The 26,787-nt window shown below is 44.2% G+C and overlaps 2 protein-coding genes across 2 annotated transcripts in view; both read right to left on the bottom strand.

Annotated features, from left to right (window-relative positions):
- The window catches only part of LOC107107107 (triadin-like), a 181,568-nt gene extending 155,290 nt beyond the window's left edge, over positions 1-26,278 (bottom strand). The window contains exons 1-9 of the mRNA XM_015407344.1: positions 26,254-26,278; positions 24,437-24,496; positions 23,591-23,653; positions 22,949-23,002; positions 22,373-22,432; positions 21,740-21,793; positions 20,486-20,545; positions 20,010-20,078; positions 12,898-12,960 (exon numbers count right to left, since the gene is read on the bottom strand). Of these exons, the coding sequence (XP_015262830.1) occupies positions 12,898-12,960; positions 20,010-20,078; positions 20,486-20,545; positions 21,740-21,793; positions 22,373-22,432; positions 22,949-23,002; positions 23,591-23,653; positions 24,437-24,496; positions 26,254-26,278 (508 nt within the window). The remainder of the gene's footprint in view (positions 1-12,897; positions 12,961-20,009; positions 20,079-20,485; positions 20,546-21,739; positions 21,794-22,372; positions 22,433-22,948; positions 23,003-23,590; positions 23,654-24,436; positions 24,497-26,253) is intronic.
- An 84-nt stretch (positions 26,279-26,362) lies between these two features.
- TRDN (triadin) overlaps positions 26,363-26,787 on the bottom strand; it is a 191,773-nt gene continuing 191,348 nt past the window's right edge. Inside the window, exon 22 of the mRNA XM_015407343.1 lies at positions 26,363-26,445. Coding sequence (XP_015262829.1) covers positions 26,363-26,445 — 83 coding nt within the window. The remainder of the gene's footprint in view (positions 26,446-26,787) is intronic.

The following is a 26,787-nucleotide window of genomic DNA, read 5'->3' as shown; positions in this document are numbered from 1 at the left end:
TGATTTGAGAGAGGCCCAGGGCAGCCAAAGAAGCTATAAAAATCTGGGCTGGCCAGGGCAAGGAGCACGCAGCATGGATGTTGAAGTCCCCCATAACAATCAGTCTGAATCCAGCACCACATCCAAGAGTACATTTGCCTATTCAGGGGTGGGGGGTGACCACAGGAGAACTAAGTGGACAGTAAACAAGCAGAATGCCTTATCTATCCTTAGTACCCAACACAAGCAGCATACAATCAAAGCCAGCTATAGTGTGTACTGGAACTCTGTAAAAATAGACGACCTCATGGAGGATAATAGCCACTCCTCCTCCCTAGCCACCTGTGCAGGGTTAAGGGAGGACTGCATAGTCAGGTGGAGCTGAGCACATGAGCACATGAAACTGCCTTATACCGAATCAGTCAGAGTCAGTACTGTCTGCTATGACTGGCAGTGGCTCTCCAGGGTCCCAGGCAGAAGTCTTTCATATCACCTTCTGCCAGGTGCCTTTAGCTGAAGATACCAGGGAGTGAACCTGGGACTTTCTTCATGCCAAGCAGATGCTCTACCACTGAACCACACACAGACAGACCGTGTCATTTTCTTCCAACCATGTTTCTGTAAGGCAAGCTAGGTCAATTTTCTCCTACTGTAGCAACCCAAATAGACGAGCAGTTTTGTGCTTCACCGATCCGTATTGCCTAAAATAAAAGAAGAAGTTGAGATGCTTTCTGGATGCTACAGAGGTTAGATGAGCATTGAGCATTCTTGGCAAATAATGCCCATCTTTGAACATTACCACCCCCATATCGACCAGCTCCCAAATGAACTGAAACTATGTTTATCACCTGTTATCCAGTAGCAGGTATAAATTACCCCCAGAACCACTAAGAAACCCCCCATAGTCAACATAGTGCCCTCCAAAGTGAAGTCATTGAACAGTTTAGGACTGCAGTCTTGATTTGTTGATGTTAGCATTGAGGTTTCGCCTTCACTGAAAAATGTTGGATCAAATGGGAAAACTTATTGAAGGAGTTTGTGCAGGCATATTTCCCTCACCTCTCTTTCTGTATAGCAACTCCCACCTGCAAAACCCAAAAATCATTTGCTGAGAGCTGGAACACTCAGGAGCAAAAAATACACTACAATATGGGAGACCAGCAGAGAATCAGACAAAATTGCCCCACCTTTCCCTTTTTACTGAAGCCAGCTGGCTGAAGAGGGATTTCCCCTGCCAATTAAGCAAGGGATTTTTGTGGTGTGCAAGGGCCTTCTGATTTTCCATAGGAGCCAACCCAGTATTGCCGAAACATTATGCTTCTCTGCTCCCCATAAGAATTAATGTTATGGCATCATAAATTTAATACTTAATTCTTCTTAAATCTTTCATGGCATCACCATTTATTTATTTATAAGAGTGCACCATTTGATAAGGGATAACTCTTACCCTGGTGACTTTAGCCAATACAAATCAAATTTGCTTCACTTTGTAGATTTTAGTTCTTTATCTTGGTTACCCTAGAGCACAACGGAATGTTGGAACATTGGTTCAGAGTATTGTAAAGTACTGAGTTCAGAGGCATTGCCTAGTGATCAGCTCATGTTTATTAAAGCAAGCAAAACAAAAGACAAACTAGCAAGGTCCAAGCCCCACTTATATTCCTGCAGTACCCCACAACACACACCCCAACACCAGTGATAGGGTATTTACAGTGGAGGAGTCCATCATAGGTCTACTCTAGAATCCGGGCACTCCGATTGGTCTGTCCTAGGATCTTATTCCTCTATTGTTCTAGCACCTGAAGGTGAGCTAGACTGCATGGCCTCGCTAGCGCTGATGTAATTATCTCAGTATACAACACCCCTCCCCTCATACTCTGGAGGCCCTAGCTTACATAGTCTCTGAGATACGCCAGTCGTTTTCACTTGCGAGTCGAGTGGCAAGGTTCTGTCTGTGGCACTGAGGGCCCTCGCCTTGTTCGGGGGGTTCCGCTGCCCTTTCAGGTGAAAGGGTCAGGGCAGGCCCTGGAATGGCCTCCCCTGGTGTCACCAGGTCCTGTGCTTGGCTGACTCTCTCTGGGAACTGCACGCTGGGTACCTGCTGCTCCCTGAGGATAAGCATGTTGCCCTCGGGCTCTTGTTCCCCGGGGGTCTGGAAGTCCTCGTCACTTTCCTCGGGGTTGATACCTTCTGCTGGGTCCATGGGAAGTAGACACCTACGCTGCTGGTCCACGTGCCTCCGGAGCAATTGGCTCTCTTCTGTAGAGGCCTCACAATAGAGGTCCCATCACCCTCACGACCCTGGCCGGGATCCACGCTGGACCCCGAGAAAAGTTCTTTGCAAACATGGGGTCCTCTGGGAACAACCCGCGTGGGGCGTCCTGGTGCTTCAGGGCCGAGGCGTGATCAGGGGCCCAATCTGGGTGTAGGCGATCCAGCCGGGTTGTGAGGTGCCTACCCATAAATAATTCCACTGGGCTGTGGCCAGTGGAAGTGTGCAGGGTCATCCTTTGGCCAAAAAGAAAGGCTGCTAACTGGTGGTCCCAGTCCCCTTGTGCGATGCGGCGCAGGGACTCTTTGGTTGTCCTCACCATCCTTTCTGCCTGAATGTTTGTTGCAAGGTGGAGGGAGATGAATGGATGTGTCGAGTCCTCTAGTAGCACATGAACTCCTTGAACTTGGCTGAAGTAAAAGCAGTCCTGTTGTCCAACACCAAAATGTCGGGAATGCCGTGTGTGCTGAGGATCCTCCACATGGCACAAACAGTGGCACGGGATGATGTGGCGGGGACCGGAACCACCTCCAACCATTTGGTGTAAGAGTCTATGAGGATGAAAAATAGTTGTCCCTGGAAGGGGCCCACGAAATCCAAGTGTAGGCAGGCCCATGGCTTGTGAGTGGATTTTCAGGGTCGCACTGGGGCCCAGGGTGGCTCTGGCTGCAACTCTTGGCATGTTTGGCAGCGCTTCATGTGGTCCTTTATCTCCCCATCCATTCCTGGCCACCACAAATAACTACAGGCTAAAGCCTTCATGCACGCAATCCCCGGGTGGGTCTTGTGCAGAGCTGTGAGTACCCGCTGGCACAGGGGAGCAGGCATGACCCCTCTGTTCCCCCATAACCGGCAGCCCTTGTGCACCAATAGCTCATCACACCGGGGAATGAAAGCCGCAAATTTTGTGCCTAGTCAGCCGGTCGGCCACCCCCTCCCCACCCAATCCAAAACATGGGAGAGGACCCGGTCACAGGCGGTGTGGCAGGAGGCTTCAGCTACCTGGATGGGCCAGTCGGGAAGGTCCTCAAGCACCAGGATCTGTTGTGTGGGGTTTGGGTCCAGGTCAGAGGACAGTAACAGGAGGTGGCTGAGGGCATCCGCATGGCCCATCGCTTTACCGGGTCAGGGTATAAGTGCATACATGTATCCAACGAGGAAAATGGAGCACTGGAGCACTCTCATGCAAAATGGAGCATTTTGCATGGGACCCCCTCAATCATCACAGTCCTGCGGGCAGAGGCCTCTGAGGGTCTCTGCTGAGATGATGGAAAGGGAGGATCCCATGTCCAACTCCATTTTGCATGGAACCCCCTCAATCATCACAGTCACTTTTATTTTGTCGGGGGTGTCCTGGGGCGAGTAGTGTACCTGGTTATGGTGGATGTTGTGAAGCTCCGCTGTTTCCTGGTGCATAGTTGGGTGATGCCGGTTCCCCTCAGGATCTGCAGACACGGGAGATGTGGCCCTGTTTTCTGCAGGTTCGGCATACTGCATCATGGAGACGGCAGGTTCAGCATTCATGCGCCTCCCCACAGCTGGCACAAGCCACTTGCGCGCTAGTTGTAGAGGGGGGTTGGTTTCGAATCTTTGTGGGCCAGGCAGCGTACCTGTAGCACGTCTTCCTTGTCCGAGGCATCTGAGGCCACTGCAGTGGAAGTCTAGTGCACAGAAGATGACTGGCGATCTTTATGCAACTCCTCGAAAGTTGCAGCCTGGCGGAGGGCCTTCGTCAACGTGAGCTTGTCAGTTCCAATGAATTTGCAGCGGAGCTTTGGGTCCCGGATGCCCCAGACAAACTGGGTTAAGAGGGCATCCTTGACCACCGGAAACTCGAAGTCGATGGCCAGCCTGTGGAGTTCGACCATGAGGACGGCAACCATTTCTCTGGACCTCTGGGAGCACACCACAAAGTCCATGCGCTTGGCCATCTTGGTCGGTTTTGGTGTGAAATAATCAGTCAGAGCCTTGATTAGCTCGTTGTCCGTTACCGTGTCCAGCTTCTTGGGAGCGATGAGGCCCTGGACCAGCTGTACCTTGGAGGCGCCGCACGTACTCAGGAGCAGAGCCTTTTTCTTGCCGGTGTCAGCAACTTCTTGGTAGAAGATGAAGTACGTGAGCTGCTCTACCCATGCTTCTCAGAACTCAGGGTGAGTGGGGTCGAATGCTGTGATGTTTCCCAGAGTGATAGCTATGACTCTTGGAGCAATCCAAACTTCCTGTTTGTTAGGTTAGACAGGGTTCAGACAGTGATTGTTCCAACTCTGTTATACTTGACCTGTAATTTGTCATATTTCACTAAAAAAAACCCAAAGTAGACTACAAGAGTCCCCCCCCCCAAGTGCTGGTACATTTTCTAAGGCTCAGCGCAGGGTGACAGTCTGAGGCCAGGTCTACCAATATAGTGGAAAGGGGCTGGTAGAACTGTTCTCTGGAGGCCTGGTGTATCCCCATAGAGGACAACATTTTCTATCTGGCTGGTGTACTGACCGCCTAACGCACCGGCAGATACCTGTATGACCTTTTAGATGCTGTATCGGGTTGGGCAGTAGACTTCAAGGCTTTTAGTCCTGGGTGACTTCAGTGTCCATGCTGATGATGCAGCATCTTCTCAGGCCAGGTGTCATCCACCTCAGGGAGGTGATATATGGATGTCCATTGCCTCAGCCAAAGGCCGGGAGGAACAGCTCCGTCTTGCAGGCCCTGTGGAATTGAAGTAAATCCCACAGGGTCGTGATCTCAATGGGGAGCATGTTCCACCACGTGGGGGCCAGGGCAGAAAAAGCCCTGGCCCTGGTCAAGGCAAGTCAGATGTCTTTTGGGCCAGGGACTATCAGGAGGTGTTGCTCCTTAGAGCGTAATGCTCTTCGGGGCATATACAGAAAGAGGTGGTCCTTCATATATGTTGGTCCCAGGCTGTGTAAGGCTTTAAAGGTTATTACCAACACCTTGAAGTGGATCTGGAACTCTACTGGTAACCAATGGCTGAGGCTTTGGATGCTGTGGCTGGATGGTTGCGGCAGAGCCGGTTGAAGCTTAATCCATTGAAGATGGAGGTCCTGTAACTGGGTCAGGGGGAGGAGTGGGTGTGGGTATCAGGCTCCCCACACTGGAAGGGGCACCTTTGGTGCAGTCTCAGAAAGTGAGGAGCCTGGGAGTAACACTGGATGCCTCTCTATATATATGGAGGCCCAGGTTACTGCAATTCCTAGAGCTGCATTTTTCCATCTTAGGCAGATAAGGCTGCTGAGACCATATCTCTCCCCCCAGGACTTAGCTACAGTGATCCATGCAATGGTCACTTCCAGGCTTGATTACTGCAACTCGCTCTATGCAGGCTTACCCTTGAGGCTGACCTGGAAATTATAGCTGGTGCAAAATGTGGCGGTGCGCCTGCTGACATTGACACCTATGCCAGTCAACTTCTGGATTCGCTTCAAGGTGATGGTAATAACCTGTAAAGCCTTACACGGCCTGGGACCTACATATCTCAGGGACTGCCTCTTCCCTTATACACCCCAAAGAGCGTCATGCTCTATGGACCAACATCTCCTGGTTGTCCTCGGTCGGAGGGATGTCCATCTTGCCTCGACCAGGGCCAGGGCTTTTTCTGCCTTGGCCCCTGTCTGGTGGAACATGCTCCCAGTTGAGATTAGGGCCCTGTGTGATCTTCTTCAATTCCGCAGGGCCTGTAAGATGGAGCTGTTCCACCAAGTTTTTGGCTGAGGCAGCAGACGTCCCTATATGGCCCCCCTGTGGTAGCTGTCACCCACCTACCAACCCAATTAATATGTCAGGGAACGTCCCACAACCAGCTGACTTGTCAGAATTGTGATTGTGTTTTAATGTCTATTATTGTTTAAATTGTTTAATTTTGTATTTATTGTGTTGTTTTATGATGTTACCTGCCGTGAGCCCACTTGCAAGATGGGCGGGCTATAAATACAAATAATAAATAAATAATGAAATTTACTTGATTCTGTTTTCTCTTGTAATATTTAAATTATTCTTAAAATATAGTTTAAATATAGTTTAACAGAACTGATTCTGAGATTTTTAAAAGGTTATGGAAATAATCTTCTAAAAAACTAATTTATGCAACAGTCAAATGTAGACACAGTCACAACTTTAATGCTACTAGCTTTTTCACTCATGACGTAGAATCTTTGCTCACAGCACTTTGGAGCTTAGAGGGAACACTGCCCCCCACCCACCTTTAAGCTCAGGAGCGGTCCGTGGGAACTGCTCCAAGTGCCTGGGAGCCTCTCCCACCATCTTCCACCATGGTGGCTGGGCCTACAGCAGCTCCTGCCATATTCCACCACAGCGCCTGAGCCTGGAGCCTTGCCCAGCATCCTCTGCCACAGTTGCCAGACCCAGGTTCTTGGCCAGCGTGCTCTGCTATTGCTGGTGGGCCCAGAGCCTCACCCGGTGTCCTTTGATATGGCTGCCTGGCCCAATGCTTTGCTTGGGGTCCTCCACTGCAGCCTTGCCCAGCATCCTCTGCCACTGTGGCTGGGCCCAGAGATTTTCCCTGTGTTTACTGCTGCAGTGGCCTGCCAGGGCAGCTCTTGGTGTCCTCCACCATGGTGCCCAGACCCAGAGCCCAGGTCCATCTTCTCCCTATGGTGGCCACTGCTAGCTCTATCAGGAAATAAGTTGTCTGTGCATGCGTAGACAACACTTTTTTTAAAAAAATTGGGGGCAATTTAAATCCCCCAATACATTTTTGTTCCATTTTAAGATATTTCTGCAAACCTAGGGGGTCCCCCAGGTTTGCAGAAAAATGTCTTTATTTAGATAACTGCAGATGGGGGCCACGGCACTAATATTATATAGTTTTTTGTTTGGGGGCAGTTTAAACTCACCAATATATCTCTATTAAGATTTTTCTGCAAATCTAGGGGGGGGGGTCAAGTTTACATAAAAATCTCCTTAGCATCCATGCAGCCCTGATCCACAGATTTAGATATCCATATATGGGTGCCATATATCGCTAATATTTATTTATTCATTCAATTTATACCCCACCCTATACAGATAAAGATATTAGGATATGCTCATTGTATTCTGATACCAGAGAAAAATGAGATGCTGTACAATCACTATTTTACTCACTAGGAACATGCACAGAGGTAACAGAAGAGTGGAAGAAGTTTCAGTAAGTTTCTAAGGTGGAATTACCATCCAAGGCTGTTTGGACTTTTACATTTGAATGATTGCTTTTCATTTTTTATTTTATTGCAAAAATGCTGTAAATAAAAACCCCAATCATTTATCTAGCATGAGCTTGCAAACCCTTTCAGATAGATGAGAATTTAATTTCACTGTACCATGTTTCTGTGGCCACAAATAAGCTGTTGGATGATTTGCACTTAACCTGTGAGTATATGCAGTAATTACTGTAGACTTAAAATACTTGAAGGTTGCCAATCAACAATAATAGATAACATATATTTAAATATGAATCAATGGCATATATACACACACACACATACATATAGCACAACTAGAAGGGTTTTTTTAAGGATAAATGTGTACAATTTATTAAACTAATAATATTATCTATTCTGGCAGACTTCTTGAAAGATGATTCATACACTGTTAGTAACAGGTTGTGAAACGGAACACATTAATAGTTTTACTGTGTTTACTGTTCATCAAATGGAATCTTAAAAAAAAAAATCTACCCTCCTTACATAACAGGCCATCTGTGCTCCAGAACACAGACTTGGAAGGCTATGCTTTTCAGTTATCCAGATAAAATCTAATATTACAAAACAGATTAGAGAAATAAACTAATATTCAAAATTAACTATTGTTAACTATGAAGCACCATGCCAATTTAACTAGCAAATTTACTATTACCTTACACCATTACAAGCCTAACTGTAATAAAGAACCTGACCAAACAATAGCCATTATGAGCAAGTGAGAGAGGTGTGCAACATTCTTTGGTTGTTTGGTTCAAGGAATGTACTCCTTCCCAAGATCAGATAATTAAGGGGGATCAGACGAGGGTCAGTATGTGCTACCACACCTAAAACATAAAGAATAAAGGGAAAACTCAAAGACTAAAGCGAAACCTTTCTTTCAGTTTCTATTTGGTTAACGATGTTCCTATGGAGAGTTGAGGAAATCTATGGAGTATATGTAGTAATCAACAATTTCATATAGCCAAGGAAGCACTGAGAACTTGGCACCTGGAATTTCTATTCCTCATTACAAAGCTTGAGAGTCAAGAGAATACCATCCCATGGGGGTCATCACTCTGGTCCTAGGGGATTTACTCCACTGGCTGCAGAATTGATATTGTACTATAAGCTAGAATAACCTTTTGCAAACTGAGGCGATACACCAAATTTCAAAGCTTAACCATGCATACAGTGTTCAGATGTGTTCCTTGCAACTCTCTTGTCACTACAACAACTTGGTAATATTGCACAAAAGATGCCAAAGTGATTTATGAATTTTGAGTTCTGCTGGAATGATCCCTAATTTCCCCCTCCGATTAACAGACACATGCACACAATCATATAGTGTGTTTTTGTTTAGGAGATGGCATACCCTTGTGAATCTAACAGTCTTCTTTCACTAGCACAGAGAAATGCTTATAACTTGAATTAGGTGAATGACTAAGTAGGAAATGACTGTTACTTGAATTAACAATGCCGTTTCTCCCATTAGATATATATAAAGTCTTTTCAGATATTCTGAATGGGTAGATGAATACACATAAGGGTCAGCACTACAGTGGAAAGCTCTCTTGCAATCTAAACAAATTTATTAGAACATATACATAGAGTCTACATGCATGTATGCACACCTCTCTCCATGTAGTTGGTAGCCCTAGTTTTTGGGTGTTCCCAAATGGGAACTTGCACTGTAGTGCTGTTCTCCCAGCCATCTGTCTGTCTATTAGATTTTTATCCATGGTTTCCTTCCTGAACCTCAACTGTTTTCATTCTACCCACTTAGAACTTCTGAACAGCCCACCGAGATAGTCATATGTATGGGTCAAAACAACAACTCTTAATATCTTAGGGTTTATTTCTTTTTGTTGCTCTAGAGCAACATGGCTATCCATTTGGAAATTTATTCCTGATATAATATTCCTCATAAGCCCCAATGAAATTAGTGGCATTTGCTGATATGAAATGTACATTTAGACTGGCAGCACAAAGGAATGATTCACAACTCATGCATACCTCTGTACTACTATCAGAGCTAATAGCCTTTTAAGTGACCTTTTCATTGCTCCGTATTTCATAATCCTCCAGTGGGACCACTATGATACAGTTTGATGCATGCAACTTAGTAAGTCAATATGACATTTTCAATATCTGGCATTTTAATCATGTGGGATGGGGGAATCCTACACAATTTAGTTGTGTACTGCTGCTGATCTGATATATGACAACAGTGATCATTCGTTTGGACAGTGGGTGGGATATGAATGCCCCAAGCCCACCAAGTAGGGTAGTTTCAGCCTTGACACAATTTATCATCAATACCCCAAAACAGTGCAGCAAGGATGAGGAAATGTCAGGAGTCAGTGAACAGCCTATTTGACTGGCATGGTTGGCATTCCAACATGCAGCCTAGAGGCTAGTGCAGTCCTGCCGCAGGTGTTGGGGTAGGCACTGGTGTAATAGGGGCAGGGTAAGATAGTGAGGTCCTGAGAGGTTGGGAGGAGATGAGTGAAACCTGCCAAATCTGCTGGAGACTGATTTGATCCCTATCACTCCCTGGCTGAGTCCCAGCATGAAGAGACAGGGGAAGAGAGTGCCTAGGAAGGAACAGGAAGTCCCAATGTTGAGCTACCCCATTTATGTTACATTAGCATACCTGTGGTGCCCCTGTCTAGGCCAGGCTTTGCTGTCATGCTTAAAACTGAATGTGAGTGTGCCAGACCCAATGATGAAAGGATTTACATGTGATTAGGTGCACATGGAACACTGCATGGGTAAGGGCTTACCTATCACACACACACACACACACACGAGAAATCAGGCCATAGACTGATCATAGGAAGAGTAGACAAAAGGAGCATGTCCAGATTTGTATAGGGATGCTGGAAAATGTTACTCATCAGGATGAGTAATAATGTCCAGGATGAGTAACTCAGTGTCTCAGTTACATTACCCATCAAGCACATTTGTCCCCTACTGTTAAATCTGAGGAGGGTTCAGTTTCTAGTTTCCAGTGGTAACCTTTCTGATTTTTATCTGGATGTGTATGAATAACTGAGAATGAGGAAACAATTTTTTTTCATTGGCATTTTAATTTCAAATGTATTTCAATTTTTTCAGGCAAAAAATAGGTACATGGTTTTCATATATTACACTGTACCTGGGCTTTTGGTGTATTAAAAGTCCACATAAATGGTGGTGTGTGTGGGCAGAGTGGGGACTGAACTGACAGCTTGGTCCTAAGCTCCTCTACAAGTAAATAAATGCTTCTTTACCCCCAGTGAAACTTAAATACAGGTAAATCATGTCTACGTCCGGAGCTTATTATTGCTTTAGTGCAAACACAGTGGCTTTGTTTGTTTGTAAATCACACCCATAGGCTTAGCATCTATGGAGAGTCTGAATTATTTTATCACAGCTGAAATCTATTTTTCCCCAGACTAGTCCACAAAAGACCTCATTCTATGTAGATGAATCAATTTTCACATACGCCTAGTAGTCATGTTATTATAAATTATACTGTAATATTTATATATGACATTTAAATAATGTTACAAAAGCCCATTTCTCAGTTCAATATTTTGCTTTCTGGAATTTGAGATGTATTTTCAATAACGTCCTTTTTATGCAGTGTGCATGACCTTATGTCAACATATTGTAATTGAGAAACAAATGAATCTCCTGATTCCACAGGCCCTGCCTTTGCCAAAACCTCCAGGAGCATTCCAGTGCATAAAATCAGCTTCTGCAGTCACAAAAGCTTGCCCATTCACTGCAATGCTAGAAGCAGCATTCCATATACTGTAGGAATGCTTACATGGATCTGTCTCTACCACTGCAGTTAAGAGTGTGCACATGGGAACTGTATATATACACTGAAGCTATCATGCGTGCAAAGTGTCTTTTATGTGGGGCATCTGGTTGCAGTGTTGAGTTCTGAGCTTAGTTCCTCCCCCCCCCCATTTACTGTGTGACCAGGGCTGATGACAGGGCTGATGTGGGCGCCAGAGCTAGGGCTGCTACAATTGTAGCTGCCAGGTCAGGTCAGACCAAGCCAGGTGGGGGCAGGATAGGTAAATAATTGCTTTTCCACCCTGTTTTCCCTTACATCTTGGGTGTTACAAAGCAGCAGTACCAGGGAAAGGTAATCCCTTGGTGCCTGACTATATTACTGCTGTTATTGCTATAATTAATGTCAGGCCCCTGTGATGGGGGGAGGAGGAATGTCAGTGAAATTGTCACCTTTCCTCTGTCCTTTCTCTCACTCTCTCAGCTTCCATGACCTCTAAAGTGTCTGGCCCAGTGCTAGAATAATAAAGAGCTGCAAATATTGATTAGTATTAATAGATTTCATTCATTGTACATACATGTTAGTTATAATAATATGAACAAACAACTGTTTCCTTGTTTTTTAAATCTAATTAATGTCCTTTATTGTTCAGCACAGAATGCACAATTCCCATTCAGAATTATGAACAGCACCTGCAGCCCCAAGCACTAAATTCACACATCCAATAACAGACATAGTATTGTTTTGTGCATAAGGTTCCCAGGCTGGGAAAATATGTTTATAGAAAAGCCAGCCTCCATGCACACCATAAGCAATGGATAGAGACACTTCTAACTATAAGTCCATTAATAATGGTGATGGATGGTTTCTTTAGCTGGCCAAAGTTGAACATGTTGTTTAAAACAGCATGTTCACCAATAAATCAATTAATACAAATATTTGCATTTATTTCTCACTATACATCTGGTAACTAAATATTTTGGTCACTTTTCCTGCCTATAGTATAGATTTTTTAAACTTTGTTTTAGCCATCTGAATCTAAAAGAATTGACTGCACAGCTCAGTATCCCAGCAATAGGCTTGCCAATCTCCAGGTGGGGCCTGGAGATCTCTCATTATTACAACTGATCTCTAGATAATAGAGATCAGTTCCCCTGGAAAAAATGGCTGCTTTGGAGGGTGGGCCCTATGGAACTGTACCCTGCTGAGGTCCCTCCCCTCCCCTCCCCAAACACTACCATCTCTGGGCTCCACTCCCAATATCTCCAGGTATTTCCCAATAACCCTGCCCAGCAGACTACCAATAGCTGGTCCTGTTTGACTATGACCCAGATCTTCAGAAAGAAAAAGGTTATTTTTTAAAATTTTGTTATATTGAATAAATGTCTAAACAATCCTGTTTCTTAAATATAGGGGATGAAAAAAAATTGAAATGTTTATTAGAGTAGATTTTTTTAAAATGTAGTTTTAGCTGGAAAGTATGAAGCTACAGGGAAAGTTATATTTGTTTTTGTCAAAACGCTGAATTCATAATGTTAAAAAAACCCAGAATTTAATGAGCTCATAATTTGCATACCTACCTAGTTTAAACTTTTAAAGTCTAAAAATGTACACACATAATAATGGGATTTCACTGAAGAGATTGACAGATTGATACTTCCTACCTGTTTTTTTAACATCAGGGACAGCTGTCTTCTCAAGAGCTTTCTTTTTTACCTCTTTTTTCCCTAAAAGTTAATTAAAAAGAAACCATTTTAATGCTAGAAATATGAATCACACACTTCAATGTACATTCAGCTAAGCACAGGGAAGAAATTGTGGCTTAGCTTCTCATGTGGATGTTGTAAAAAAAAAAGATTATCTGTTTTATACACCTACTCATAGGGATAAATTCTAATCTCTGTGAACCATGTTAGGCATGACTGTGGCAGACCCATTTGTTTAAACCCTGTCAGTAGATAGCAAAAAGGACTGGCAGGTGGTGATGGGGCCTAATGTATGCCATTTCCTCATGTTTATTGTAACACATTTAAGATTAAGCTAGATCTAACAGTGGCAGACTGTGTGAACCCTCATGGGTACAATAAGTACAAAGGATCGAATAGGGAGGTTCATTATGTTAAAGAAAAAGATACACACTGGGCTGCTGAGATACCAGAATAGTGTCTGAAGATGCTCCAAGACATCCTTGAACCAGAAATTGAACCACTCTGCAATGTTAAAAGCAAAGCTAAATGAACTTGTATTACAGGACAGAACAAGAAAAGGTGAACTTTTAGACAAATATAAGAGGAACTGACAGTTTCCAGATGCATGACCTGGGCTGGTAGCAGTACTACAGAGATGTGTACAGTATGAAAAGGAGCAGAAAGAATTCCAGAAGTGAAGACAAGATAAAGTCACATCTGGTAAGGAATGCATATTAGGCGACACACCCTTAATGTAGCCAATCCTCCAAGAGCTTACAGAGCTCTTTTTGCAGGAGCTACTGTAAGCTCTTGGAGGATTGGCTACATTAGGGGTGTGTCGCCTAATATGCAAAGGAGTTCCTGCTACACAAAGAGCCCTGTGTTTCATCCTTCAGAAGGTCTAGGATAAACAGACTACCCCAGCAAGAGCCCAAGATGTTTACAGAGAAAGCAACACTTTCAGTTGTGGAAGAAGAGGGAAATTCCCTTGTATGTGTACAGGGCTCACAAGGGGGAAAGGGTACACTTTACTGGGGTCCATTGCATGAGGAAAAAACTGTGGATAAACTACAGATCACGCCTGAGGGTATTTATAGAAACTAAAATATGTGACACTAGGGGCTCTTCCGCATTCTCATTTTCTTCATTTATGTGTTCCTATTGCTGGGGGGGAGGGGTGTTTCTGTTCCACATGTGTTTTGCTCTCTCTAGTGGTCGATTCAATAGTACATCTCTGTATGTCCTGCATAAAAAAATTACAGTTTAAATGTGTTGGTTTTTATGATGGACATACAGCAATGCAATATTAAATTGACCACTAGAGAGAGCAAAACACATGTGGAAAAGGAAAAAAAAAACACCCTTAAGCAATGGGGACACACAAGCAAAGAAAATGAAAAAGAGTTGGTTTTATACCCCACTTTTCTCTACCTTAAGGAGTCTCAAAGTGGTTTATGATCGCCTTCCCTTCCTCTCCCCACAACAGGCATCTTGTCAGTAGGTAGGGCTGAGACAGTTCTGAAAGAACCGTGGCTGGCTGAAAGGTCACCCGGCAGGCTTCATGTGGAGGAGTGGGGAGAATCAAACTCAGTTCTCCAGATTAGACTACACTGCTCCTAGCCACTATACTATGCAGAAGAACCCTAGTCCTTGGGGAACTGGAAGAAGCTTCTAAATGCATTCTTGAAAACAATCCCAACATTTTCCTTGAGAAATGTGGCACCTAAAAAAAACTTCAAGTCTACTTTTGGGGAGAACTACCTCCCACTGGTAGTATTAAATGAGGTTTGCAAGAAACAACTGCAGTTTTCAGTGAAGTGTGCATAGCCCTGTGAGTTTTCCCCCACACTGTAAGGGGCGGTGTCAGAACCTGAATGAAGTTTCAGCAAGCTGGTACTCATCAAAATTGCAGGCATTATATAATGGGCCAAGAATGGTTAAGATACAGAGTTTTCTTGTCCAGTGAGTGTGAACTTGCAGGAGAAATTGACTTTAGAAGGCTAATTAATGATTTTTTCAATGAAAAGGGAAGGCCAAAAAAAAAAGCTTCAAAGTTTATTGGCATAATGTGCACCAGCCATGTCAACCCATTAGAGTAAAAAAAATAATAAAATAAATCAAGACATTGAGAATATAATCCCTTTTTTATGTTCAAAAAGTTACAAAAGAGTTAAGAAACTTGTCGCACTCTCAGGCTGAGTGTAATTATTAAACAAAAGTGTCAAAGGCAGACATATTTCAGAAATGTAGAATATACAACAATGATTTCAGAATTAAAACAAACTTAAAAAAAAAATGGTTCCCGAGACTGTACAAATGGGATTGTGGCGTGGGTATGGAGGGAGTTACAAGTTTGTACAGGAACCAGTAAAATAATGCTTCAGCCCTGCATGTATGAGTTCAGTATAAGTATGTATAGCTGGGTTTGAGGAAGAAAAGCAGATAGGAGAGGGAGAGAGAACACAGAAACTACCTCATAACCTAGATAAAGATATCAGTGGGTAATTATAACAATCTTAACTTAGGCCTCTATTAGTTGTTAATAGATAGCATGCTTGAATGGAGAAATATTAGGAAAAATATTAGGGAGGCATCACTGTAATTGTCAGATGCTCAACAACTCATAAACAGATCACTTCATAATCAGAACTGTAATGCCTTGTCATTTATTGGTTTGGGAACCCATCTGAGAAATAAATGATGTTTTGGCCACTTTTAGGAGCTCCCTCTTGCATCCATGTCTCCGTACTCTGTACCCTCAGGCTTTTTTCTCCTCAGCTCTAATGATGACTGTGAGCTCAGCTAGAAGAAAAGAGCTGAAGGTAGGATTCTCAGGGAAGTAAACAGCAGGTATGAGAGCATTCAGCCCCCATGGTCAGGGCCGGCACACCCACTAGGCGAAATAGGCATTCGCCTAGAGCGCCGGGCCCTGGATGGGGCAGCTGGCCCTGGATGGGGCTCCGAACTGCACCTTCCCCGACCAAAAGCCCGTGCGCCATTGCCGCTCCCAGCCGCGTGGTGTGTGGGGCACGAAAGGGGCCAACGAAGGCGGGTTGCGCCTTTCCTCGCTCCTCCCCACTTTATCACGCAAATCCCCCCCCGGGAAGCAGCCTGCCCAGCGATTGGCGGGTTGCTCTCAGCTGGGGCTGCGCTCCGGCCCTGCCTCCCCACCCAGGCCCTGCTCCTGAGGTGGTGAGGCGAGAGGAGGGATCGAGGAAGGAGGAGAAGGTGGGGCGGCGGCAATGGCAGTGCTGGCTACTTCAGAACAGTCATGTTTCTAGATTGTTTCAGAAACGTTCCTAATAAGCATGAGGACTCTGAGGAGAAGCAGAAAGAACGATTGTATCCGGAAACATGCCCCCCCTCACTCAGAAATCCCCACTGGCACGATCAGCAAAACAGGGAAATGGGAATGCTTTACTTTCTACACATCAGAGAAGCAGCAGCTTAGCACATGCTTTCGCCCTGCAGCCCGATCCTAACTAGGACGACTCACAAATGCGTTGATTTAGGATGGCAGCCAGTATCGGATTACAGCTGGTGGAGAGGACGACTACACACGTGGCCACCTGTCTGCTTCTTTTCTCGGGCAGACTTTTTACTAAGCAGCGAAGAGAAGCCAAGGGAAAGCTTGAATCCAAGCAGATTTCTTGCTTAAGAGCACATATATCGCCCCTTTCCCCGACATCAGTGGGACTGGGAGGCGCAGGCAAATGCACACCCTGCCTCCCGACACAGACCTCTCCTTTCCTTGGAGGTAAAGCCACCCTGAAATTCAGGAACCACGCTGAGGAGGGTTTGTGGGAGCAAGCTAGATTGTCCAGATTCGCTGAAAATTGCCCTGGAGTGCGGCATCGTCAACTGGGGGGTTGGGCGGGGATGCTCGCTTCCTTCCTCTGTCTCGCTGTGATGAAATCCCCCTGCCCTTCTTCCTCTTCCCGCCGCCCCCCCGGCTGCAAAAAAAGAGAAAGCGGCTGGCCTGGTGAGGTTGGAGCACTGCCCAGCGAGGCGCAGCTGAGGTGGGCCAGAGGGAGAGCCACATAGGCAAGCAGGGGCCCTGGGAGGTTTCGGGCTGTTGGGGCTGGTGCACGGGCTACCGCCATGCTCGGGGCGGCCACGGCTCTCTTTCTAGGCACCAGAGCCAGAGAGGCCAGCTACCGCGCTCCAGAGGATGGCAACAGAAGGTGAGTCCGGGCAGCGGGGAGGCCAGCTGGGGGGGCGGGGAGAGAAGTTGGAGTTAAGGAAGGTTGTCAACCCCATAATTGGGGACATGCGGGGAGGCGCGGGGGGCACCAGAAGGTAGCCCTGCCTAGGGTCCAAAAAAACCTCGGGTCAGCTCTGCCCATGGTTGTGCTCTTGTGTCCATTTTGTTCCCAAAATCTGATCCCACCCCTTTATTTGGGGTTGGGCAGATTTAGATTCTCCAGCCACAGCACTTGAAAGGACATGTAATGTATTCATCCCCAACCGCGGAGGCGACCTGGTCGTCACGCGGTCAGGTGAAGTAGCAGAGCTTCGGGAATGAGAACAAAGCGTCAAGTGGATCCTAGCCCGCACCAATAGGAGGGCTTTGCATCCCGCAGGGACGAGCTGTCAGCCCACACAGGATGCTTGATGTGGGGCGGCCCAACCCCCTTAAGGGACTGAGTCCTCACGGTGCTCCACGAGATGCACCCAGGGGTGGTCCAGATGAAGGCCCTGACCAGAAGTTACATCTGGTGGCCAGGCCTGGATCGGGACATTGAGGACCGGGTCAAGAGGTGTCAGCTCTGCCAAGAATCCCGGCCTGAGCCTCCCCAGGCTCCCGCTAGAGCCTGGGAGTCATTGGACAAGCCCTGGTCTTGGCTACATTTGGACTTCACGGGGCCATTCCAGGGTCAACTATTTTTTATACTCATGGACGCATACAGCAAATGGCTCAAGGACATTCCGGTACCGTCCACTTCCTCGAGAGCCACCATCCGGACCATGTGGCACATCTTCAGTGCCCAGGGTATTCCCAACACCCTGGTCACCGACAATGGCACGACCTTCACCTCTGGTGAATTCCAGGACTTCACCCATTACTACGGAATTCGCCACGTCAGATCGGCCCTGTTCCACCCAGCGACCAACAGCCAAGCCGAATGCATGGTTCGGACAACCAAGGATGCACTCCGCCGCTTGGACAGCAAGGACTGGGACTACAAGCTGACTGCATTCCTCTTTGGCCAGAGAACGACACCCCACACCACGACAGGATGCAGCCCAGCGGAGCTCCTGTTAGGACGGCGCCTGACGACCCGACTGGACCGCCTCCATCCCAATCGAGCACCGGAAGAGGAACCGGCCACGGAGTCACCTGAGGCAGCCAGAGGGTTTTCCCCCGAGGACCCGGTCTATGCCCGAAACTGCACGGGGCCCGCCTTGGATCCCAGCCAGGATGGTGAGAGTCCGGGCCCCCCGATCGTATGAGGTTTTTACCCAGGACGGCCAGATACTACACTGTTACATCGACCAGCTGAGGCAGCGAGTTTTGCTCTACGACCCAGAGGACGGAGACATTCTAGAGGTCCTGGAAGTGACCACCTCACCTCAGCCACGGGATGCCCTTGATGGACATGAGGAGGGGTCTCCTGGTTCCCCAGCTGACAGCCTGGCTGAGTTCCGGGTAGCAGGACTACCAGCACCACAGCTGCCAATGTTGACGAACTCTCAATCGTGTGCAGCAGCGGCACCATCGTGTGCAGCAGTGGCACCATCGACCCCGGTCCCAGCTCTTCGCCGCTCAACCCGACCCCATAAAGCACCCACCTATTTGCAGGACTTTGTGTGTGAGTGTCTTTTGGACCAAGGGGGGAGGGGTGTAATGCATTCATCCCCGACCGCAGAGGTGACCTGGTCGCCACGCGGTCAGGTGAAGTAGCAGAGCTTCGGGAATGAGAACAAAGGGTCAAGCGGATCCTAGCCCGCACCAATACGAGGGCTCGGATCCCGACCGAGAGCCTATGGATCTCTCGGACACTGTAAATAGCCAATCACGGGTGTGGGGTGTAGGGGTGTTTCCTGGGTTATATACACCGGTCTGTGAGCCGGCTCTTTGTCTTGTTCTGAACTAAGTAAAAGTATGTTGAGCTGAGATCACTCCCATCCGCATACTTTTCAGGGCAGCTTCAAACAGATGCTATTTATTAATTCAGGATTCCAGATTCATAAATGGTACAAGGGTGTAATCTGTAAGCAAGGCACTGAAAAAAGTTCAGAGTTAGAGGGATAACTGGCAGGCTAACTAGTGGAGGGGTAACTGGAAATTCTTTTTATTCCAATATGAGAGGAGATCTCAAAAGAAGACTAATGAGCAAAATAGGTTTACTTAAAACAGACCATTTAACTTACTTCAGGAATCAAAGACAGAAAAGGTTTTTCAATGAAGGTGCTCTGACTTTTGGACTTTTTAATATTTCCCAAGAGACTGCAAGGGTTACATCTTAGTTAGAAACAGTTTAATGGTCAGCTGCCTTTAGTGGAATCTATAATGTCCTCAACAAGTATGAATGCCTTGGATTACACATCAATGGATCGGTTCCAGTGCTCTCATAGCAGCATTGTTGCCCTATACCTTCTCCATGCAGTTTTCATTACTTGTGAATTTGATGGTCTATGCAAATAGATGATTTAGCAAAGACTCAATGTATGCAAAGACAGATGCAGCCAAACAGTTTGTCTTTCTAGAATACATTAAATTATGATCTTAGGGTACATTCAAGTAGGAAACAGCAACATGATTGTTGATTTGATTCTAGCCATGTGTTGATTTTTCCACGGGGACAGCAGTTTGTGAATAGCAGATTATGCTACATCATCCCTCACTACTCATCACACTATTGTAGATCTCTTAGAAAGGTTTTCAGAATTACTGAGGACTGGCATTTTCACAAGCTAAAACAATACATGCAATGGCTTCTAGCTGCATGTGATCATATTTAAAGTCATTATGTGGCTGATTGGTCACTTGGGTCCCGCCTCTTGAAGCTGTCTACACAGCAAGCATTCATGATTCAAGTTTTTAAAATAATTTATTTTTAACCCCCCTTTATTTTTAAACCTACCTTCTTTTTTAATTTCAGGAACAATTTTCTTCTCATGGGCTACTTTCTTTTCCTCTTCCACTTTTGAAACTTAAATACAAAGATGGTTAATTGGCTTCTTATTGTTAGGTATTACAACAGGCACTGACTGATCAGTAACGCAATCCATGCAATTTTTCCTCTAAAAAAAGATCATGCATTTTCTCACATATGGAAATCTGCCACACATTATACTGTTAAAGGAGTTGAAGGGAATATCACTTCTAGTTCTCTCTCAGTGAAATTCTAAGAACACTTTCCTGGGAGTAAGCCTCATTGAGTAGACTTCAGTAGGATTCTAAGTAGCCCTGCTTAGGTATGCTCTATCTCTTACCAAAACAGAATTGTTTGCGGGGCCTTAAAAAAGATCCAAATGACAAATGAGTCTTATGATTGTGGCTTTCAGTCCCAACCTATGAAGCAGTCCACACAGCAAGCATCCCTTCAAACTAGCTTACCTTTTTTTTTAGTTTCAGGAATAATTTTCTTCTCATGGGTTACATTTTTCCCCACTTCCACTGTTGAGACACAAACCAGTATTCAAATATATTTCTACCCATCACTGGTCGTAACAGAAAAAAAGAGTACACAGGAAAGACAGATACATCAAAAGAAACAAAGCAATTGACTAGTTTTCATCATTACAATAATTAAAAATGTAAAGCATGGGATTTTTTAAAAAGCAGAATGCAAGACTTTCCATCTTCAAGAATTAAAGTAATCACACAGTTGGGCAGAAGCCCATTCAAAGTAATCCTGCCCCTTCAAAAAAGATGGAGTCCCACAGTTTACCCCTTTTGGCACAGAGGAATTATCACACATTTAAGCAAAACAGTTGTTGTTGTAGTTGTGTTCCTCCTCTACTGAAACTGGATTTTTGGCTTAGGAAATGCATGGTCCTTGTGAACAGCATTTTAATACATGAACCACCAAAACTTAACTGACCATTATAAGGCAGCATTTATGCACATTTTTGGAATTACAGGCACATGGAATTCAACATAATAAACCAAAAGCTTCCTTGTGGACCAGTGTTTTTTTCATCAAATATAAAGTCAACAATGGTCCCAATCACACACAGAATTAGCCATGCGATAGGCACAAATGCTGGGTGGATTTTAAGCGTGCAATCACATGGGAACATCTGGCAAGCGTCCCGTACCCGTCGGCAATCCATCTCGCTCCACCAAAGAAGCGGAGTTTAAAAATACCGGGGAAAGTCCAGTATGAAATGGGTTGCTATGGGCCACAGATGGACTTTCCCCTGTGTGATCGCTCCAGCATGTTTTCACGGCGTCGGGATGGCTGATCAGGCCATTGTGACTCCATGCCGTTGTTTTTCCCCCCTTCTCAGTATGCGCATCATTGCATACTGCCATAGGAAGCCCTCAGTGAGGAGATGCTATTCTTTGATCCTCTGTTGATCCTCTGTTTAAGCGAATCGAAAACAAGCAGCAAAAACCCCCAGCTCACTCGCGATTGCATCTGATCGCGCAGTGGCGGCCTACGCCCGCAGCTTCAAAGAACTGTGTGATCATGCAACTGTGGGTCAATTTCCCCCGCACATTATCTCGCATGTGTGACTGGGACCATCATGTGACTTCTTGGTCATTTTAATCCACAGTATGATGCTGCTGTGTCAAGAAGAGGCATTCATCATACACATTCATCTCAGTAAAAACATTTTTTTAAAACCCCTTTATATAGCCTACCTTTCTTTTTAATTTCAGGAATGGCTTTCTTCTCATGGATTGCCTTCTTTTCAGCTAATACATGAATAAAAGGAAGTTTTAATTGGCTTTATATCTTATGAAAATACAGTGGTCAGCTTATAGAAAAGTACAATTAATGCAAATATTTCCTTCAAAAATGGGGTTCAAAATCACGTTTACTCTTTGATATATATGGGCATCTGTCACACATTACATTACGACAGGGGATGAAGAGAGAATTGCTGCCAACTCTTTCACCATTAGAACAGGATCTTTAGCCTGGATGAATGTCTGAATTGATTCCATTGACTAAAAACAAAACAAAACCAAAAACCACATGACTGCTACATTCAACCTAGTCCTTTGATGACTATTCCATATAAAAGGTGATTGATGAACACCTAATGCTACATGAACATCTAATGCTCATTTCATTGTCATCCTTTATGTGGGTTTTTGAAGAGGAGGCATGAAAATTTCTAGAACATGTGCTACAACAATGGCCATGGAGCAATCTATATATTTTAAAGTAATCATCATGTGGCTGCTTGATCCCTTGAAATTGTCCATGCAGGAAGTATTATAATCCAAATTCTTCCAATACATTTTTTACAAAACTTTTCAATAGCCTACCTTTCTTTTTAATCTCGGGAACAATCTTCTTCTCATGGGTTACCGTCTTTTCTTCTTCCACTTTTGAGACATAGATACAAAGATATTATTCTGGTTATGCAATTTAAGGAATTATAGTAGGGAGTCAACCAGGCAGAATCTCAATGTAAGTAATATGTCCGCTTTGCAAAAAGGAACAAGTTCTCACAATTTGACCTTCTGCACATAGAGGCTTCATCATACTGTAGGAGACTGGTTGTAGTTAGTGTGCCCACCCCCTTCCAGTGAAAGAGGATCTTGAATTTAGGAAATGTGTGATAATCTTTGGAACCATCATGCACAACAGTTTATTGTATGGATCACAGATTCATACTACACTATCACATTCCATTCTTTATACAAGTTTTTGGATACTCACAGACCACTGGTAGACCATGGTAACCCACTAGATGCAAAAGGCTTCCATGCAGATTAGTCTTTTTGTCATCAAATTTAAAATCTTCATAATGTGGTCCCTTAACCATTTCAGTCCACACCATGCTGTTATCTTCAGGGGTCCTCTCAATAAAAATATAAAAGACCCTTTAAATAGCCTACCTTTATTTTTGATTTCAGGAATGACTTTCTTCTCATCGGTTACCTTCTTTTCCTCTAATATATGAATACAAAGATTATTAACTGACTTCATATCTTAAGAAATTACATTGGCCAGCTTACTGAACAGAGACCTAAGTATCTTTTCTTCATAAAAATGGGATAGAAAGCCATATACTTGACCATCAGAAATCACTGGATATCTGTCACACATTATTACATTATAAAAGGGATTGACGAGACCATTATTGTCTAATCCATCATTGGAACAAATTTTGGCGTGAACTGGGCTTCAGAAAAGTTTCAAGAAAGAAATGAGTGTGGTTTCAGTCCAGCCCTGTGAGGTGGTTCCATACAAAGAGCAATTTGTGAATGGCAATTTATGTTACAATGAACTCCCATTACTTACTATACCATTCTGTGCCATCCCTTCATAGACTTTGGAAGCAAGGGGAGAATTCGAAGTTCCACAATTTAAGCTACCACAGGCAAACAGCTCATTTATGGAGCAATCTACATACTTTAAAGTGCTCATCATGTGGCTGTTTGCTCTTTTGAAACCATTCTATAAAGCTGTCTGAGCAACAAACATTCATTGTGCAATTTTGCTCAGTAAAATTTTTGAAAAACCTTCAAATAGCCTACCTTTCTTTTTAATGTCAGGAATAATTCTCTTATCACGGGTTACCTTCTGTTCCTCTTCCACTTCTGAGACATGAATAAAAAGATTATACACTGGATTTATGTCTTGAAGAATTACATTAGGCACAAACCCAATTCAAGAAATTGTTGCCCTTTTAAAAAGGTGACAAAAATCATGCAATTTAGCCTTCTGGTCACACAAGCATTCAGATACTATGCCTACCTGCTCCTCTCCCACTGGAAGAGGAAGGTTGCCCTAAGGTTTGCAAACAGGTCTTTGGGGCCTTCTATAATTTGCAGTTCACCCACATGAAGCCCCAATACTTATCCCACCATTGCAAGTCATCTTTTGCCCGTGTACCCAAGAATAAAGTTACAAGCCTCAGATTGTTAAATTATGCTAGGGCATTGTTATTAACAGCTATTGTGCAGGTTATGGTTCAGTTAACTTGGAAAACTAGATGTCTCATACAGCTTCTAGAGTCTGAAGAGTTCCATCTTGGCTTATAGGTAAGCACCACACATGTTCTCTTATTTGTCTTTCAGTGCCTTTATTCCTACAGGACTGCCAAGAGGGGGCTAATATTTTGACCATCTTCCCAGGCTACTCAGCCTCAAGAAGACAGCCTATACAACATTTTGGAAGCAAGGGGAGAACTGGAAGTAGCCCATGATGAACCATCACACACAACTGGCTTCCATGTGACTCAGTCTCTAAATTAGGCTTCATGCAGCCACTTAGTTAATTTGATTTAATTTGATTTATTCAATTTTTCTCCCTCCCTCCTGGCCACACAGCAAACATTCAAACCCAGTAAAAAAACTAGCAAAGTTCTTCCATCAGGCTACCTTTCTTTTTAATTTCAGGAATGATTTTCTTCTCATGGGTTACCTTCTTTTCCTTTTCAGCTTCTAAGACATGAACACAAAGATGATGGATTGGCTTCGTACCTTAAAGAATTACTGTAGATAGCCAACTGGGCAGATGACCAATTCGTGCAATTTATCATCTTCAAAACAAGGGACAAAATCATGCAATTTGGCTTCTTGTGCATGCAAGCGTTAGGCAAAAACAGTATGACCACCTGTTCTCCCACCACCAGAACAGGATTAATGGCCCAGAAAATGTGTGAACTGGGCTTTATGAAAGATTCAAATGGCAACCAGCCACATAGTTCACAAGAGCAAAAATCTAGGAAATCCTATCAAATGGCCTTCCTCTCCAGTCCTTTCTAATATGGAGAATCGTTCTCTTTTCATAGGTTACCTTATTTTCCTCCTCCACTAATGAGATACGAATGTAAAGATGATGATTAATTGGCTTTGTGACAAAATCACACAGTCTGGCTTATATGCAGGCATCCAACCACAAATGGCATAATGAGAGTGGTTAAGGAAGTATGTTCAATACCTCTTCCAGCACCAAGCCAAAATCTTTTGCCTCCTTAAAAGCCTCAGCTGGGTCTTAGGAAAGATTCAAGTCAACCACATGATTTCAGCAACTGTTGATTATTTTACATGGAACACTTACCTGTGAATAGCAGTGTGTTTGTTTATTAAAATTATATCCCGCAATACTCATAGGGGCTACAGGGCACCTTATGACCAATATCCCATAAGGTATTTAAGAAGAAGAATATCAAATAGAACAAATAATCAGGGTGTATTTCCCACCCCCCATCTCTTCCCTGGAAAATATTGTCCATCAAAATGCCTAAGACAGTTTTCATTTCAAAGGCAAACCTAAAGCCAGACTGAAATGGGTTAACATAAGCAATCCCATCCAAGAAAACCGGAAGTTGAACTGCCACCACATACTCAGGCAGAAAGTAGCCATTTGTCTCTGACTGATAGTTGTTTAAATAGTTTGGGTTCAGAAAGGATTTTTTTTCTACACCTAGATTTTATGGGGCTAGATGTTGTAAGCAACAGTAGGAAATGGATGATGGTGAGGTATTGTGGTGGTAGCATTAGGACATTTCCTATCCCTTAAATACAGCTCTACTGTGCAGAAATAGGCAACTTAATCTTGTCCTGGCATGGAAATAAATAGCATCACCTGGTAAATTACATCCTACATCCTATTAAGCCTCTATTAAAGGGATACGTTTTTTCCCCCCTCTCCAGGCAGCTGGCAATTCTGGGTAGCATGCACTGCCCCAAGCAATTTGTCCAGTTCTCATAAGGCAGTAACTTCAGCTCATCCAAGCAATTACACTGTGATACTGACCTGCCAGATTTGTGGTGTCTAACTTCTGGCTAACATTAGCATGAAAAGACTACCAAGTCACAGCAAGCTTTTGATTGGTCTGGGTTTACATTATCAGGGATGGGTGGAAAAGCCCTGTGACTGGCTGGAACAAGTCATCTATACAGATTTGTGCAGGCACAGTGGTAGTGGAGAAGTATTTCTACTTTGCCCATCATGACCACCAGAGTAACCAGGAAGATGTGTTCTAGCTGGAGCTCAATCTGATTCACTGTGAGTTTACCTCTGCTTATAATTTAACCAATAGTTAGTCTTCTACCTTATGATACATAAATCTTCAATACTTACAACATTATTACAAACTATCCTTAAATAGGTTTTAGGAAGCATGGTGAGAGCCTGAAAATGCGCAGGGAAAGCCATTCCACACAAATGGCTTCCTTATGGAGCTGCCTACATGTGATCAGATTTAAAGTGGCCATCATGTCACCAGTTGCCCATTAGAATCTCCCTATGAAGCTGCCCCCATAGCAAGTATTCATTACATAAACCCCACCGATAAATCTCTAGCAAAACGTTACGAACAGCCTACCTTTCTTTTTAGTTTCAGGAATATTTTTTTTCTCATGGGCTGCCTTCTTCTCTTCCACTTTTGAGACATAAATATGAAGATGATCAATTGACTCTGAACTTAAAGAACTATAATAGGCAGCCAGTTGTCCAGATGGCCAAGTTATGCCATTGTCTCCAATCAAAGAAAGGGAGAAAAATCACACAGTTCTGTGCATACAGGCATGTATCTTCTTTTACACTGTGAGTATCACTAATGGAGGATGCCTTCCGTTTTCTGTTGCACTGGTTAAATAGCTAACAGTGCAATCCTAAGAAGAGTTACTCCAGTCTAAGCCCATTCATTTCAATATTTATTTATTTATTTATTTATTTATTTATTTATTTATTTATAAATTCAGTTTATAGCCCGCTCTCCCCA

The sequence above is a fragment of the Gekko japonicus genome, unplaced genomic scaffold, assembly GCF_001447785.1.
Source record: "Gekko japonicus isolate JY-2015 unplaced genomic scaffold, Gekko_japonicus_V1.1 scaffold252, whole genome shotgun sequence".
Lineage (NCBI taxonomy): Eukaryota > Metazoa > Chordata > Lepidosauria > Squamata > Gekkonidae > Gekko > Gekko japonicus.
This window is presented reverse-complemented; position numbering and strand designations above follow the sequence as displayed.